This window comes from Bombina bombina, chromosome 4, assembly GCF_027579735.1.
Source record: "Bombina bombina isolate aBomBom1 chromosome 4, aBomBom1.pri, whole genome shotgun sequence".
NCBI lineage: Eukaryota > Metazoa > Chordata > Amphibia > Anura > Bombinatoridae > Bombina > Bombina bombina.
In genome coordinates, this window is record NC_069502.1 from 25,133,030 (window position 1) to 25,150,966 (window position 17,937).

Genomic DNA, 17,937 nt, shown 5'->3' on the forward strand with positions numbered 1-17,937 from the left:
TGCAAGTAGACCGGTAGTTTTGGGGAGGCTGGAAGATAGATGGAAGGTATTGGAGAGGCCGCACCCATATGCAGTGTACATACATGAATTAATGCATACATGAATGTAAACATCTTTTCACCAGATCCTTGGGGACTGTAAAGTTATACCAAAAAGCTATAAAAGGTTACAAAAACTTCTAAAGCTACTAAAGTAGTAGAAGAAAGAGGGTGATTCTCTGGACACTAAAGATTCCCAAAAGTTAATAATGTCATATTCAGAATTTAGCCCTGTGGGAATTCTTGTTTTTAATTGATGTATCCAGAAAACCTCCCTCTTAGCTAAAAGGCTATCTCTGTCACCTCCTCTCTTCCTGCTCTTTACTTGCTCAATAATAGTCCATTCTAAAGAGGCTACACTTTTATTGTGAATATTTTTTAGAATTTGAATAAGGCTCAGCTAAGTAGAGCAAATTTGATGGCACCTTTTGAATGTTCACCAAAAATGTACAATGCAGAATGTTATTTGTAAATTATATATTTTAAAAAGTGTTCTCACAGCTAAAGGCTTCGTGTATAAACTAAGAATAGTTGCTAAGTTAAACACAGCTGTTTTGTTGCCAATTATAGTATTACGCCCAAGGTAATGTTTTTATCCAATCACGAGTAAGCACAGGTGTATATCAAGGTATTGCTGATTGTGAACTGTAGCTACGACTACGGCCACAAGGGCTGAAACGCGTCAGCAATAGTTCATGGAGTTTAATTCTATGGCACATATTGTCACACAGTATATGCTTTGTTAAGGATCCATTTGCCAAAATAAAGCCGCTGTTTTTAAGTGCAAACTCTCTCCGGTGCCGCTTATTACACATTGTCACTGATTGCTTGTATGAAGTGTCTGGGGGACATTGTAGGATTTTAAATAACCAGGATTTTTTTTTAAGCCTTGTAAATAAAACAGATTACGTATTCTAGACAGACTACGTAATGTAGACATGTGACGTATTCTAGACAGACTACGTAATGTAGACAGGTTACGTATTCTAGACAGACTACGTATTCTAGACAGATGGCATATTCTAGACAGACTACGTATTCTAGACAGATGACATATTCTAGACAGACTACGTATTCTAGACAGATGACATATTCTAGACAGACTACGTATTCTAGACAGGTGACGTATTATAGATGGATTGCGTATTACACACAGCCAGGTATAAATCAGTAAAACGTGCTTAAGAAAACAAACTCTTGTGTGACAGTCTCACAATAATCACTGGATCTTTTATTGGTTACAGCAGAAACACATAATACAATACAATGATACAAAAGACATAGCAAGGAGTCAAACTATCCCATAGTTACTGAGCATATGTGACGGAAGAGATTTATACAGGTGTGTGATTTGTCACTGCTGTACGGTCTCATCCCTCTGGGGTCTCATACGGTACTCATTTTGTTACTGAAAACATAAAAACTGTATCTTAAGAAGGAGCATTTAATCATAACAATAAATATAAGTTCCATTTCTAGAATTTAATTAATTTAAATATCAAAATACATTTACATTGATTTATTTATAATTATCAAAGCAATTGGATCATAAATGACTGAATATTCACACGTTTAATAAATCTACTTCTTTATAAATAATACTTTTATTCTCACCCTAATCTACAATCACCTAGATTACAAGTTTTACGTTCTTGTTTTAACGCTGAAAAAAATTACCATTTCAGCATTAAAACAGCACCGCAGCCATTACGAGTCTTGTCGGTATAGCTGTATTGCAAGCCTTTTAGCCTGTAACGCAACATCAGTCCAGCACTCGAAAAAATGACGTTTTTTTCATGGGATTCCCATAGCGCTGCCATTACGAGTTGTGCGGTGAGGCTAAAAAGCTTGCGTTACACCCTATACCGATACGATCCGTACCGCCATCTGAGAGCAGTAGTTATGAGTTTTATGCAAACAAAAACTTTACATAAAACTCATAACTAAAGTGTTACAAAGTACACTAACACCCATAAACTACCTATTAACTGCAAAACCGTGGCCCTCCCGCATCTCAAACACTAACCTATTAACCCCTAATCTGCCGCTCCTGACATCACCGCCACTAATAACATTTATTAACCCCTATTCCGCCACTCCCCGACATAGTTGCCACTATACTAAAGTTATTAACCCCTATTCCCCTGCACCCCAACATTGCCCACACTATAATAAAGATATTAACCCCTATTCCACCTCTCCCCGACATTGCCGCCACTAAATAAAGTTATTAACCCCTAAACCTCTGGCCTCCCACATCACTGCCACTAAATAAACCTATTAACCCCTAAACCGTCAGCCCCCCACATCACCAAAAACTACATTAAACTATTAACCCCTAAACCTAGCAACCCCCTAACTTTAAATTAAAATTACAAAATAAAGAAAAACCTACCTAGGAAATTAAAAAAACCTAAGTTTAAACTATAAATTAAACATTACTATTAGACTAAAATTAAAATAACTATCAATTAAATAAATTAAATTACTTATTAAAAAAAACCTAACACTACTAAAAAAATCTACAGTTACAAAAAATAAAAATACTAAATTACAAAAAATTAAAAAATACTAAATTACTAAAAATAACAAACAAAATTATCCAAAATAAAAACAATTACAGCTAATCTAATAGCCCTATCAAAATAAAAAAAGCCCTCCAAAATAAAAAAAAAAAACCCTAGCCTACAATAAACTACTAATAGCCCTTAAAGGGGCCTTTTGTAGGATATTGCCCTAAAGAAATCAGCTCTTTTCCCTGTAAAAAAAATACAAAGACCACCCCAACAGTAAAACCCAAACATCCCCCAAATTAAAAAAAATAACTCTAAAAAAAAACTAAGCTACCCATTGCCCTGAAAGGGTATTAAGCTCTATTAAGACAAACCCAAACCCTAATCTAAAAAATAAAACACCCCAAAAAACCTTAAAAAACCCTAACACTAACCCCTCTTTAGGTACTCACAGTTGCTAAAGTTCGGCTTGAACAATCTACATACCAGCAGCTCCATCTTCATCCAGGTGGCTCCATCTTCATCCAGGTGGCTCCATCTTCATCCATCGAGGGACCGGCATCTTCTTCATCCCTGCGGAGGCAGATCGGTCAATGCGCGGAGGCGGAGGTCCAGGCGAAGGTCAAAGATGGAGGTCTAAACGGAGGTCCAAGATGGAGGTCCATCAATCCGACATGGAGGTCCTCTTCATGTGATCGTCCGCCGCACACTGAGGATTCAAATGCAAGGTACCCCTTTTATACTGGGGGTACCATTGCATTCCAGAATAGGTGTAATGCACACCTTTTTGGCCGTCACGCAACATCAGTACCGCAGTTTTAAAAAAAAAACTTTTTCAATGGGACTTCCATCACGCTGGTATTACGAGTTTTGCAGTGAGGCCAAAAAGTGAGCGGTACAGCCTAAAATGACAAGATCCGTACCGCCATCTAAATCAGTAGTTGTAAAGTTTAGTTTACAAAGCCGTAACATAAAACTCATAACTAAACTGTCACCCATAAACTAGCTATTAACCCCTAAACTGAGGCCCTCCCGCATCGCAAACAATAAAATACAATTATTAACCCCTAATGTGCCGCTCTTGACATCGCCGCCACTTAAAAAATGTATTAACTCTTATTCTGCCGCTCCCCGACATCGCCGCCACTATAATAAACCTATTAACCGCTAAACCACCGCCCTCCCGCATCGCAAACAATACTTAAATATTATTAACCCCTAATCTGCCGTCCGCACACACCACCGCTATAATAAACCTATTAACCACTTAACCGCAAGCCCCCCACAATAAAATATACTCAATTAAACTATTAACCTCTAAACTTCTGGCCTCCTACATCATTACATAAATAAATTAACCCCTACACCTAACCCTAAAGTAACCGTAAGCCTTAATCTAACCCTAACGTAACCCTAACTCTAACACCCCCTAACTTTAAAAATAATTAAAATAAATCTAAATAAAACTTACAATTATTACCTAGATAATTCCTATGTAAAACTAAATACAAACTTACCTGTAAAAAAAACATAAGCTAGCTACAAAATAACTAATAGTTATATTGTAGCTATCTTAGATTTTATTTTTAATTCACAGGTAAGTTTGTATTTATTTTAACTAGGTAGACTAGTTATTAAATAGTTATTAACTATTTACTAACTACCTAGTTAAAATAAATACAAAGTTACCTGTAAAATAAAACCTAACTGCCTTACACTAAAACCTAACGGTACAATCAAATCAAATAAATTAAATTATTAAAATACAATTATCTAAATTACAAAAAAAATAAAAAAATAAACAGTAAATTACACAAAATAAAAAACGAAATTATCAAAAATAAAAATGAATTATTCCTAATCTAATAGCCCTATCAAAATAAAAAGCCCCCCCAATAAAAAAAATCCCCTAGTCTATACTAAACTGCCAATGGCCCTTAAAAGGGCCTTTTGCAGGGCATTGTCCCAAAGAAATCAGCTCTTTTACCTGTAAAAATAATACAAACAACCCCCCAACAGTAAAACCCACCACCCACCCAACCAAACCCCCCAAATAAAACCATATCTAAATAAACCTAAGCTAAACATTGCCCTGAAAAGGACATTTGGATGGGCATTGCCCTTAAAAGGGCATTTAGCTCTTTTACATTACTCAAACCTTAAGCTAAAAATAAAACACACCCAATAAACCCTTAAAAAAAACCTTGCACTAACCTCTGACGATCCACTTACAGTTTTCGAAGACTGGACATCCATCCTCATCCAGGCAGCAGAAGTCTTTATCGAAGCCGGCAGAAGTCTTCATCCAAGTGGGCAGAAGTCCTCCTCGAAGCCGGCAGAAGTCTTCATCCAAGCAGCAGAAGTCTTCATTCAGACGGCATCTTCTATCTTCATCCATCAAGCGCGGAGTAGGTCCATCTTTAAGACATCCGGCACGGAGCATCCTCTTCTTCCGATCGTCGCTGGAAAATGAAGTTTCCCTTTAAGTGACGTCATCCAAGATGGCATCCCTTACATTCCGATTGGCTGATAGAATTCTATCAGCCAATAGGAATTAAAGGGGAAAAAATCCTATTGGCTAATCCAAACAGCCAATAAGATTGAGCTTGCATTCTATTGGCTATTCCAATCAGCCAATAGAATGCAAGCTCAATCCTATTGGCTGATTGGATCAGCCAATAGGATTAAAGCTCAATCCTATTGGCTAATTGGATCAGCCAATAGGATTTTTTCCCCTTTAATTCCTATTGGCTGATAGAATTCTTTCAGCCAATCGGAATGTAAGGGACCCCATCTTGGATGACATCACTTAAAGGGGAAATTCATTTTCCAGCGACGATCGGAAGAAGAGGATGCTCCATGCTGGATGTCTTGAAGATGGACCCGCTCCGCGCTGGATTGATGAAGATAGAAGATGCCACCTGGATGGAGACTTCTGCCGCTTCGGTGAAGACTTCTGCTGGCTTTGAGGAGTTGTTCTGCTTGCTTGAATGAAGACTTCTGCCCGCTTCGATGAGGACTTGTGTTGCCTGAATGAGGATGGATGTCTGGTCTTCGAAAACTGTAAGTGGATCGTCGGGGGTTAGTATAAGGTTTTTTTTAAGGGTTTATTGAGTGGGTTTTATTTTTAGCTTAGGGTTTGGGCAATGTAAAAGAGCTAAATGCCCTTTTAAGGGCAATGCCCATCCAAATTTTAATAATTTAATTCATTTTATTTTATTGTAATGTTAGGTTTTATTTTACAGGTAACCTTGTATTTATTTTAATTAGGTAGCTAGTAAATAGTTAATAACTATTTAGTAACAAGTCTACCTAGTTAAAATAAATACAAACTTACCTGTGAGAAATAAAAATAAAACCTAAGGTAGCTACAATGTAACTATTGGTTATTTTGTAGCTAGCTTAGGTTTTTTTTTACAGGTAAATTTGTATTTATTTTTAAATTGGAATTATTTAGGTAATAATTGTAACTTTGTAAGTTTTATTTAGATTTATTTTATAGACACACATATCAGGGCATATAGTAGTACACACCTGCTGCTAAAAGACACACATATCAGGCATATAGTAGTACACACCTGCTGCTAAAAGACAAACATATCAGGGCATATAGTAGTACACACCTGCTGCTAAAAGACACACATATCAGGGCATATTGTAGTACACACCTGCTGCTAAAAGACACACATATCAGGGCATATAGTAATACGCATCCGCTGCTAAAAGACACACATATCAGGGCATATAGTAGTACACACCTGCTGCTAAAAGACACACATATCAGGGCATATAGTAGTACACACCTGCTGCTAAAAGACACACATATCAGGGCATATAGTAGTACACACCTGCTGCTAAAAGACACACATATCAGGGCATATAGTAGTACACACCTGCTGCTAAAAGACACACATATCAGGCATATAGTAGTACACACCTGCTGCTAAAAGACACACATATCAGGCATATAGTAGTACACACCTGCTGCTAAAAGACACACATATCAGGCATATAGTAGTACACACCTGCTGCTAAAAGACAAACATATCAGGGCATATAGTAGTACACACCTGCTGCTAAAAGACACACATATCAGGCATATAGTAGTACACACCTGCTGCTAAAAAACACACATATCAGGCATATAGTAGTACACACCTGCTGCTAAAAGACACACATATCAGGGCATATAGTAGTACACACCTGCTGCTAAAAGACACACATATCAGGGCATATAGTAGTATGCACCCGCTGCTAAAAGACACACATATCAGGCATATAGTAGTACACACCTGCTGCTAAAAGACACACATATCAGGCATATAGTAGTACACACCTGCTGCTAGAAGACACACATATCAGTGCATATAGTAGTACACACCTGCTGCTAAAAGACACACATATCAGGGCATATAGTAGTACACACCCGCAGCTAAAAGACACACATATCAGGGCATATAGTAGTACACACCCGCTGCTAAAAGACACACATATCAGGGCATATAGTAGTACACACCCGCTGCTAAAAGACACACATATCAGGGCATATAGTAGTACACACCCGCTGCTAAAAGACACACATATCAGGCATATAGTAGTACACACCTGCTGCTAAAAGACACACATACCAGGGCATATAGTAGTACACACCTGCTGCTAAAAGACACACATATCAGGGCATATAGTAGTACGCACCGGCTGCTAAAAGACACACATATCAGGGCATATAGTAGTACACACCTGCTGCTAAAAGACACACATATCAGGTATATAGTAGTACGCACCCGCTGCTAAAAGACACACATATCAGGGCATATAGTAGTACACACCTGCTGCTAAAAGACACACATATCAGGCATATAGTAGTACACACCTGCTGCTAAAAGACAAAGATATCAGGGCATATAGTAGTACACACCTGCTGCTAAAAGACACACATATCAGGCATATAGTAGTACACACCTGCTGCTAAAAGACACACATATCAGGCATATAGTAGTACACACCTGCTGCTAGAAGACACACATATCAGTGCATATAGTAGTACACACCTGCTGCTAAAAGACACACATATCAGGGCATATAGTAGTACACACCCGCAGCTAAAAGACACACATATCAGGGCATATAGTAGTACACACCCGCTGCTAAAAGACACACATATCAGGGCATATAGTAGTACACACCCGCTGCTAAAAGACACACATATCAGGGCATATAGTAGTACACACCTGCTGCTAAAAGACACACATATCAGGCATATAGTAGTACACAACTGCTGCTAAAAGACACACATACCAGGGCATATAGTAGTACACACCTGCTGCTAAAAGACACACATATCATGGCATATAGTAGTACGCACCGGCTGCTAAAAGACACACATATCAGGGCATATAGTAGTACACACCTGCTGCTAAAAGACACACATATCAGGTATATAGTAGTACGCACCCGCTGCTAAAAGACACACATATCAGAGCATATAGTAGTACACACCTGCTGCTAAAAGACACACATATCAGGGCATATAGTAGTACACACCCGCTGCTAAAAGACACACATATCAGGGCATATAGTAGTACACACCTGCTGCTAAAAGACACACATATCAGGCATATAGTAGTACACACCTGCTGCTAAAAGACAAACATATCAGGGCATATAGTAGTACACACCTGCTGCTAAAAGACACACATATCAGGCATATAGTAGTACACACCTGCTGCTAAAAGACACACATATCAGGCATATAGTAGTATGCACCCGCTGCTAAAAGACACACATATCAGAGCATATAGTAGTACACACCCGCTGCTAAAAGACACACATATCAGGGCATATAGTAGTACACACCCGCTGCTAAAAGACACACATATCAGGGCATATAGTAGTACACACCTGCTGCCAAAAGACACACATATCAGGCATATAGTAGTACACACCCGCTGCTAAAAGACACACATATCAGGCATATAGTAGTACACACCTGCTGCTAAAAGACACACATATCAGGGCATATAGTAGTACACACCTGCTGCTAAAAGACACACATATCAGGCATATAGTAGTAAACACCAGATGCTAAAAGACACACATATCAGGGCATATAGTAGTACACACCTGCTGCCAAAAGACACACATATCAGGCATATAGTAGTACACACCCGCTGCTAAAAGACACACATATCAGGCATATAGTAGTACACACCTGCTGCTAAAAGACACACATATCAGGGCATATAGTAGTACACACCTGCTGCTAAAAGACACACATATAAGGGCATATAGTAGTACACACCTGCTGCTAAAAGACACACATATCAGGCATATAGTAGTACACACCTGCTGCTAAAAGACAAACATATCAGGGCATATAGTAGTACACACCTGCTGCTAAAAGACACACATATCAGGCATATAGTAGTACACACCTGCTGCTAAAAGACACACATATCAGGGCATATAGTAGTACACACCCGCAGCTAAAAGACACACATATCAGGGCATATAGTAGTACACACCCGCTGCTAAAAGACACACATATCAGGGCATATAGTAGTACGCACCCGCTGCTAAAAGACACACATATCAGGGCATATAGTAGTACACACCTGCTGCTAAAAGACACACATATCAGGCATATAGTAGTACACACCTGCTGCTAAAAGACACACATATCAGGCATATAATAGTACACACCTGCTGCTCAGGGGCGTATTATGGCCTAGTCCAACAAGGCTGGTGCCTAGGGCAGCAGATTTGGGAGGGGCAGCACATCTGCCCTATCATCTCTCTTAAAGCCAGCACACATTACATTGAGCGATAAAGTGCAGGCTTTTACAGAGAATACAAGGTACATGCACTGATTAAGATAGCTCTCTTCGGCGGTGCTCCTCTAAACCGTTGCTTCATTTAGAGCCGCCGGTATTTTTGCAGTGGAAGCATTCTTGGTGAGAAACTTGCCCGAGGATATGCTTATAAGGTGAGGCTGGAGGAGAAGATCTTGTGCCGATATGCTGCGTCCCTTTGTCAGCTGGGGTGAGTCTGTGAGCGCAGTGCTTATTGCAGGTTTTAGTAACTAACAGACTGGATGCGTCTGTGCACTGCTTAGATCAGCTTGTGATGTCTAATCATAAATTCTAATAGCTAGCTTTATCTGCATTCATGAACCCACGGAGTAAATAGTAAACGGACACTTAAAAAGTTCCATTACTTGAATAATAGTAATTACTGTATGTTGTTGCAGGTGAAGGGCAGTGATTGTCTCAAAGTATATTCTTTTTTCCCTCCCTTCATCTTCTATATCTTCTTTTCCTTTCCCCCTACCCTCCTCCCTCAACTCCTTTCCTCCCATAACTCCTTTCTTTCCCTCCATTCTTTCCCTCCCCCTTTTCTCCTCTCCCTCCCCACTTTTCTCTTCTCTTTCCCTCCCTTCTTTTCCCTCCCTTTTCTCCCCTCCCCTTCTTTTCTCTCCCTTCCCTCAGGGAGAAAATGGTATAAGATGCATGCAATGCAACCCACCTGTATGCAAGTGTTTTGCTAGCCCATTTTCTTTTGAATTGTTATGAAAAAAAAACAAAAAAAAAAACATTTTACACACTGACCCAAAAAATATTAATGGGAAAAAAGGCCTAAAACTTTTTTTTTGTCTTTTTTTTTTTTGGGGGGGGGGGGGCAGCAGAATTTTGAGTGCCTAGGGCAGCACAAAACCTAAATACGTCACTGCCATGAACACATCTGTATCTTAAATATTCATACTGGTTGTGAAAACAATTGTTACCTTAGGACACGGTCACACACATCTGGCCATCATCAGTTATACAGCATTTATTATCAGCCAAACAGTGAGCGTCACTGCTGCAGTACGTAGATGTGCAGTGAGCCTCTGTTGTTTCAGACTTGGGACAAGTGCCAATAGGCTCTGTACAGATATAAATAAATACAGCATTATTATTTGTGTTAGAAATATCTGTGTTTTATAGACCATTCATATAATTTACTATAAAATGAAACAAAAACTTTGTATAAGTTAGAAAGCTGTTGTCACAAAATTACCTGGGTCTGGATCAAAGCAGCTCTTTCCACAGTATTCACAGCATTTCTGGATCCCAGGACATTCATTGTCACTGTTACACTCTGGTTTAGGAAACGGCCATTGACATTTTGCCGCTAAATTAGGACATCTCCCGTTTTTCACTGCAAATAAAAAATCAAACAACAAAGTTTATATAGCAGTTTACAGGGGGTAAAATCAACCTGTTGTAGTCTTAAGATTTGTTTCCTTATAATACTAATAATAAAGTGCAAAGAGCAAATCTTCAAAATGATTTACTTTATGACTTGCAGAATGCACTAATGTAACAATATTATGCTATGTGATTGTGATAAAACTTTACCCTAATGGCTTACACTTCACTACTCATCTATATGACAGACACTTGCCCTAAGTACTCACACTTCACTACTCATCTATATGACAGACACTTGCCCTAGGAGCTCAAACTTCACTACCACCTATGTGACAAACACTTGCCCTAAGTGCTCATACTTCACTACTCATCTATGTGACAGATACTTGCCCTAAGTACTCACACTTCACTACTCATCTATGTGACAGACACTTGCCCTAAGTACTCACACTTCACTACTCATCTTTGTGACAGACACTTGCCCTAAGTACTCACACTTCAGTACTCATCCATGTGACAGACACTTGCCCTAAGTGCTCACACTTCACTACTCACCTATGTGACAGTCACTTGCCCTAGGAGCTCACACTTCAGTACTCATCTATGTGACAGACACTTGCCCTAGGAGCTCACACTTCAGTACTCACCTATGTGACATACACTTGCCCTAAGTGCTCACACTTCACTACTCACATATGTGACAGACACTTGCCCTAAGTGCTCACACTTCACTACTCATCTATGTGACATACACTTGCCCTAAGTGCTCACACTTCACTACTCACCTATGTGTCATATACTTGCCCTAAGTGCTCACACTTCACTACTCACCTATGTGACAGACACTTGCCCTAGGAGCTCACACTTCAGTACTCATCTATGTGACAGACACTTACCCTAAGAGCTCACACTTCAGTACTCATCTATGTGACAGACACTTGCCCATCGAGCTCACACTTTAGTACTCATCTATGTGACAGACACTTGCCCTAAGTACTCACACTTCACTACTCATCTATGTGACAGACACTTGCCCTATGAGCTCACACTTCAGTACCATCTATGTTACACACACATGCCCTAAGTACTCACACTTCACTACTCATCTATGTGACAGACACTTGCCCTAAGTACTCACACTTCACTACTCATCTATGTGATAGACACTTGCCCTAAGTACTCACACTTCAGTACCATCTATGTGACAGACACTTTCCCTAAGTACTCACACTTCAGTACTGATCTATGTGACAGAAACTTGCCCTAAGTGCTCATACTTCACTACTCATCTATGTGACAGACACTTGCCCTAAGTACTCACACTTCACTACTCATCTATGTGACAGACACTTGCCCTAAGTACTCACACTTCACTACTCATCTATGTGATAGACACTTGCCCTAAGTACTCACACTTCAGTACCATCTATGTGACAGACACTTTCCCTAAGTACTCACACTTCACTACTCATCTTTGTGATAGACACTTGCCCTAAGTACTCACACTTCAGTACCATCTATGTGACAGACAATTTCCCTAAGTACTCACACTTCACTACTCATCTATGTGTGTGACAGACACTTGCACTAAGTGCTCATACTTCACTACTCATCTATGTGACAGATACTTGCCCTAAGTACTCACACTTCACTACTCATCTATGTGACAGACACTTGCCCTAAGTGCTCACACTTCACTACTCACCTATGTGACAGACACTTGCCCTAGGAGCTCACACTTCAGTACTCATCTATGTGACAGACACTTGCCCTAGGAGCTCACACTTCAGTACTCACCTATGTGACATACACTTGCCCTAAGTGCTCACACTTCACTACTCACATATGTGACAGACACTTGCCCTAAGTGCTCACACTTCACTACTCACATATGTGACATACACTTGCCCTAAGTGCTCACACTTCACTACTCACCTATGTGACATACAGTTGCCCTAAGTGCTCACACTTCAGCACTCACCTATGTGACAGACACTTGCCCTAGGAGCTCACACTTCAGTACTCATCTATGTGACAGACACTTACCCTAAGAGCTCACACTTCAGTACTCATCTATGTGACAGACACTTGCCCTAAGTACTCACACTTCACTACTCACCTATGTGACAGACGCTTGCCCTTCGAGCTCACAATTTAGTACTCATCTATGTGACAGACACTTGCCCTAAGTACTCACACTTCACTACTCATCTATGTGACAGACACTTGCCCTGGAAGCTCACACTTCAGTACCATCTATGTGACAGACACATGCCCTAAGTACTCACACTTCACTACTCACCTATGTGACAGACACTTGCCCTAAGTACTCACACTTCACTACTAATCTATGTGATAGACACTTGCCCTAAGTACTCACACTTCAGTACCATCTATGTGACAGACACTTTCCCTAAGTACTCACACATCAGTACTCATCTATGTGACAGACACTTGCCCTAAGTGCTCATACTTCACTACTCATCTATGTGACAGACACTTGCCCTAAGTACTCACACTTCACTACTCATCTATGTGACAGACACTTGCCCTAGGAGCTCACACTTCAGTACTCATCTATGTGACAGACACTTGCCCTAAGTACTCACACTTCAGTACCATCTATGTGACAGACGCTTGCCCTAAGTACTCACACTTCACTACTCACCTATGTGACAGACACTTGCCCTAAGTACTCACACTTCACTACTCATCTGTGTGACAGACACTTGCCCTAAATACTCACACTTCAGTACCATCTATGTGACAGACACTTTCCCTAAGTACTCGCACTTCAGCACTCATCTATGTGACGGACACTTGCCCTAAGTGCTCACACTTCACTACTCATCTATGTGACAGACACTTGCCCTAAGTACTCACACTTCAGTACTCATCTATGTGACAGACACTTGCCCTAAGTACTCACACTTCACTACTCATCTATGTGACAGACACTTGCCCTAGGAGCTCACACTTCAGTACTCATCTTTGTGACAGACACTTGCCCTAAGTACTCACACTTCAGTACTCATCTATGTGACAGACACTTGCCCTAGGAGCTCACACTTCAGTACTCATCTATGTGACAGACACTTGCCCTAGGAGCTCACACTTCAGTACTCACCTATGTGACATACACTTGCCCTAAGTGCTCACACTTCACTACTCACATATGTGACAGACACTTGCCCTAAGTGCTCACACTTCACTACTCAACTATGTGACAGACACTTTCCCTAGGAGCTCACACTTCAGTACTCATCTATGTGACAGACACTTGCCCTAAGTGCTCACACTTCACTACTCATCTATGTGACATACACTTGCCCTAAGTGCTCACACTTCACTACTCACCTATGTGACATACACTTGCCCTAAGTGCTCACACTTCACTACTCACCTATGTGTCAGACGCTTGCCCTAAGTGCTCACACTTCACTACTCACCTGTGTGACATACACTTGCCCTAAGTGCTCACACTTCACTACTCACCTATGTGACATACACTTGCCCTAAGTGCTCACACTTCACTACTCATCTATGTGACATACACTTGCCCTAAGTGCTCACACTTCACTACTCACCTATGTGACAGACACTTACCCTAAGTACTCACACTTCACTACTCACCTATGTGACAGACGCTTGCCCTTCGAGCTCACACTTCAGTACTCATCTATGTGACAGACACTTGCCCTAAGTACTCACACTTCACTACTCATCTATGTGACAGACACTTGCCCTAGGAGCTCACACTTCAGTACTCATCTATGTGACAGACACTTGCCCTAAGTACTCAAACTTCAGTACCATCTATGTGACAAACACTTGTCCTAAGTACTCACACTTCACTACTCATCTATTTGACAGACACTTGCCCTAAGTACTTACACTTCACTACTCATCTATGTGACAGACACTTTTCCTAAGTACTCACACTTCAGTACCATCTATGTGACAGACACTTTCCCTAAGTACTCACACTTCAGTATTCATCTATGTGACAGACACTTGCCCTAAGTGCTCATACTTCACTACTCATCTATGTGACAGACACTTGCCCTAAGTACTCACACTTCAGTACTCATCTATGTGACAGACACTTGCCCTAATTACTCACACTTCACTACTCATCTATGTGACAGACACTTGCCCTAGGAGCTCACACTTCAGTACTCATCTATGTGACAGACACCTGCCCTAGGAGCTCAAACTTCAGCACTCACATATGTGACAGACACTTGCCCTAAGAGCTCACACTTCAGTACTCATCTATGTGACAGACACTTGCCCTAAGAGCTCACACTTCAGTACTCATCTATGTGACAGACACTTACCCTAAGAGCTCACCCTTCAGTACTCATCTATGTGACAGACACTTGCCCTAAGTACTCACACTTCACTACTCATCTATGTGACAGACACTTGCCCTAGGAGCTCACACTTCAATACTCATCTATGTGACAGACACTTGCTCTAAGTACTCACACTTCACTACTCATCTATGTGACAGACACTTGCCCTAGGAGCTCACACTTCAATACTCATCTATGTGACAGACACTTGCTCTAAGTACTCAAACTTCAGTACCATCTATGTGACAGACACTTGCCCTAAGTACTCGCACTTCACTACTCATCTATTTGACAGACACTTGCCCTAAGTACTCACACTTCACTACTCATCTATGTGACAGACACTTGCCCTAAGTACTCACACTTCAGTACCATCTATGTGACAGACACTTTCCCTAAGTACTCACACTTCAGTATTCATCTGTGTGACAGACACTTGCCCTAAGTGCTCATTCTTCACTACTCATCTATGTGACAGACACTTGTCCTAAGTACTCACACTTCAGTACTCATCTATGTGACAGACACTTGCCCTAAGTACTCACACTTCAGTACTCATCTATGTGACAGACACCTGCCCTAGGAGCTCAAACTTCAGTACTCATCTATGTGACAGACACTTGTCCTAAGAGCTCACACTTCAGTACTCATCTATGTGACAGACACTTTCCCTAAGAGATCACATTTCAGTACTCATCTATGTGACAGACACTTGCCCTAAGTGCTCACACTTCACTACTCATCTATGTGACAGACACTTGCCCTAGGAGCTCACACTTCAGTACTCATCTATGTGACAGACACTTGCCCTAGGAGCTCACACTTCAGTACTCACCTATGTGACAGACACTTGCACTAGGAGCTCACACTTCAGCACTCACATATGTGACAGACACTTGCCCTAAGAGCTCACACTTCAGTACTCATCTATGTGACAGACACTTGCCCTAAGAGCTCACACTTCAGTACTCATCTATGTGACAGACACTTGCCCTAAGAGCTCACACTTCAGCACTCACATATGTGACAGACACTTGCCCTAAGAGCTCACACTTCAGTACTCATCTATGTGACAGACACTTGCCCTAAGTGCTCACACTTCAGTACCATCTATGTGACAGACACTTGTCCTAAGAGCTCACACTTCAGTACTCATCTATGTGACAGACACTTGCCCTAAGAGCTCACACTTCACTACTCATCTATGTGACAGACACTTGCCCTAGGAGCTTACACTTCAGTACTCATCTATGTGACAGACACTTGCCCTAGGAGCTCACACTTCAGTACTCACCTATGTGACAGACACTTGCCCTAAGTGCTCACACTTCACTACTCATCTATGTGACAGACACTTGCCCTAGGAGCTCACACTTCAGTACTCACCTATGTGACAGACACTTGCCCTAGGAGCTCACACTTCAGTACTCATCTATGTGACAGACACTTGCCCTAAGAGATCACATTTCAGTACTCATCTATGTGACAGATACTTGCCCTAAGTGCTCACACTTCACTACTCATCTATGTGACAGACACTTGCCCTAGGAGCTCACACTTCAGTACTCATCTATGTGACAGACACTTGCCCTAGGAGCTCACACTTCAGTACTCACCTATGTGACAGAAACTTGCACTAGGAGCTCACACTTCAGCACTCACATATGTGACAGCCACTTGCCCTAAGAGCTCACACTTCAGTACTCATCTATGTGACAGACACTTGCCCTAAGAGCTCACACTTCAGTACTCATCTATGTGACAGACACTTGCCCTAAGAGCTCACACTTCAGCACTCACATATGTGACAGACACTTGCCCTAAGAGATCACATTTCAGTACTCATCTATGTGACAGACACTTGCCCTAAGAGCTCACACTTCAGCACTCACATATGTGACAGACTCTTGCCCTAAGAGCTCACATTTCAGTACGCATCTATGTGACAGACACTTGCCCTAAGTGCTCACACTTCAGTACCATCTATGTGACAGACACTTGTCCTAAGAGCTCACACTTCAGTACTCATCTATGTGACAGACACTTGCCCTAAGAGCTCACACTTCACTACTCATCTATGTGACAGACACTTGCCCTAGGAGCTTACACTTCAGTACTCATCTATGTGACAGACACTTGCCCTAGGAGCTCACACTTCAGTACTCACCTATGTGACAGACACTTGCCCTAAGTGCTCACACTTCACTACTCATCTATGTGACAGACACTTGCACTAGGAGCTCACACTTCAGCACTCACATATGTGACAGACACTTGCCCTAGGAGCTCACACTTCAGTACTCATCTATGTGACAGACACTTGCCCTAAGAGATCACATTTCAGTACTCATCTATGTGACAGACACTTGCCCTAAGTGCTCACACTTCACTACTCACCTATGTGACAGACACTTGCCCTAGGAGCTCACACTTCAGTACTCATCTATGTGACAGACACTTGCCCTAGGAGCTCACACTTCAGTACTCATCTATGTGACAGACACTTGCCCTAGGAGCTCACACTTCAGTACTCACCTATGTGACAGACATTTGCACTAGGAGCTCACACTTCAGCACTTACATATGTGACAGCCACTTGCCCTAAGAGCTCACACTTCAGTACTCATCTATGTGACAGACACTTGCCCTAAGAGCTCACACTTCAGTACTCATCTATGTGACAGACACTTGCCCTAGGAGCTCACACTTCAGTACTCATCTATGTGACAGACACTTGCTCTAAGTACTCACACTTCACTACTCATCTATGTGACAGCCACTTGCCCTAAGAGCTCACACTTCAGTACTCATCTATGTGACAGACACTTGCCCTAAG

The 17,937-nt window shown here is 41.3% G+C and overlaps 1 protein-coding gene and 1 long non-coding RNA gene across 2 annotated transcripts in view; both read right to left on the bottom strand.

Annotated features, from left to right (window-relative positions):
* Nucleotides 1-1,248: 1,248 nt before the first annotated feature.
* Nucleotides 1,249-10,465, bottom strand: LOC128655221 (uncharacterized). The gene is made up of 2 exons (XR_008401731.1): nucleotides 10,335-10,465; nucleotides 1,249-1,446 (listed from the first exon to the last, which is right to left on the bottom strand). It is a non-coding gene; the product is annotated as an uncharacterized LOC128655221 (long non-coding RNA).
* Nucleotides 10,466-10,583: 118 nt separating this feature from the next.
* The window catches only part of LOC128656805 (WAP four-disulfide core domain protein 5-like), a 19,814-nt gene continuing 12,460 nt past the window's right edge, over nucleotides 10,584-17,937 (bottom strand). The window contains exon 3 of the mRNA XM_053710964.1: nucleotides 10,584-10,750. Coding sequence (XP_053566939.1) covers nucleotides 10,584-10,750 — 167 coding nt within the window. The remainder of the gene's footprint in view (nucleotides 10,751-17,937) is intronic.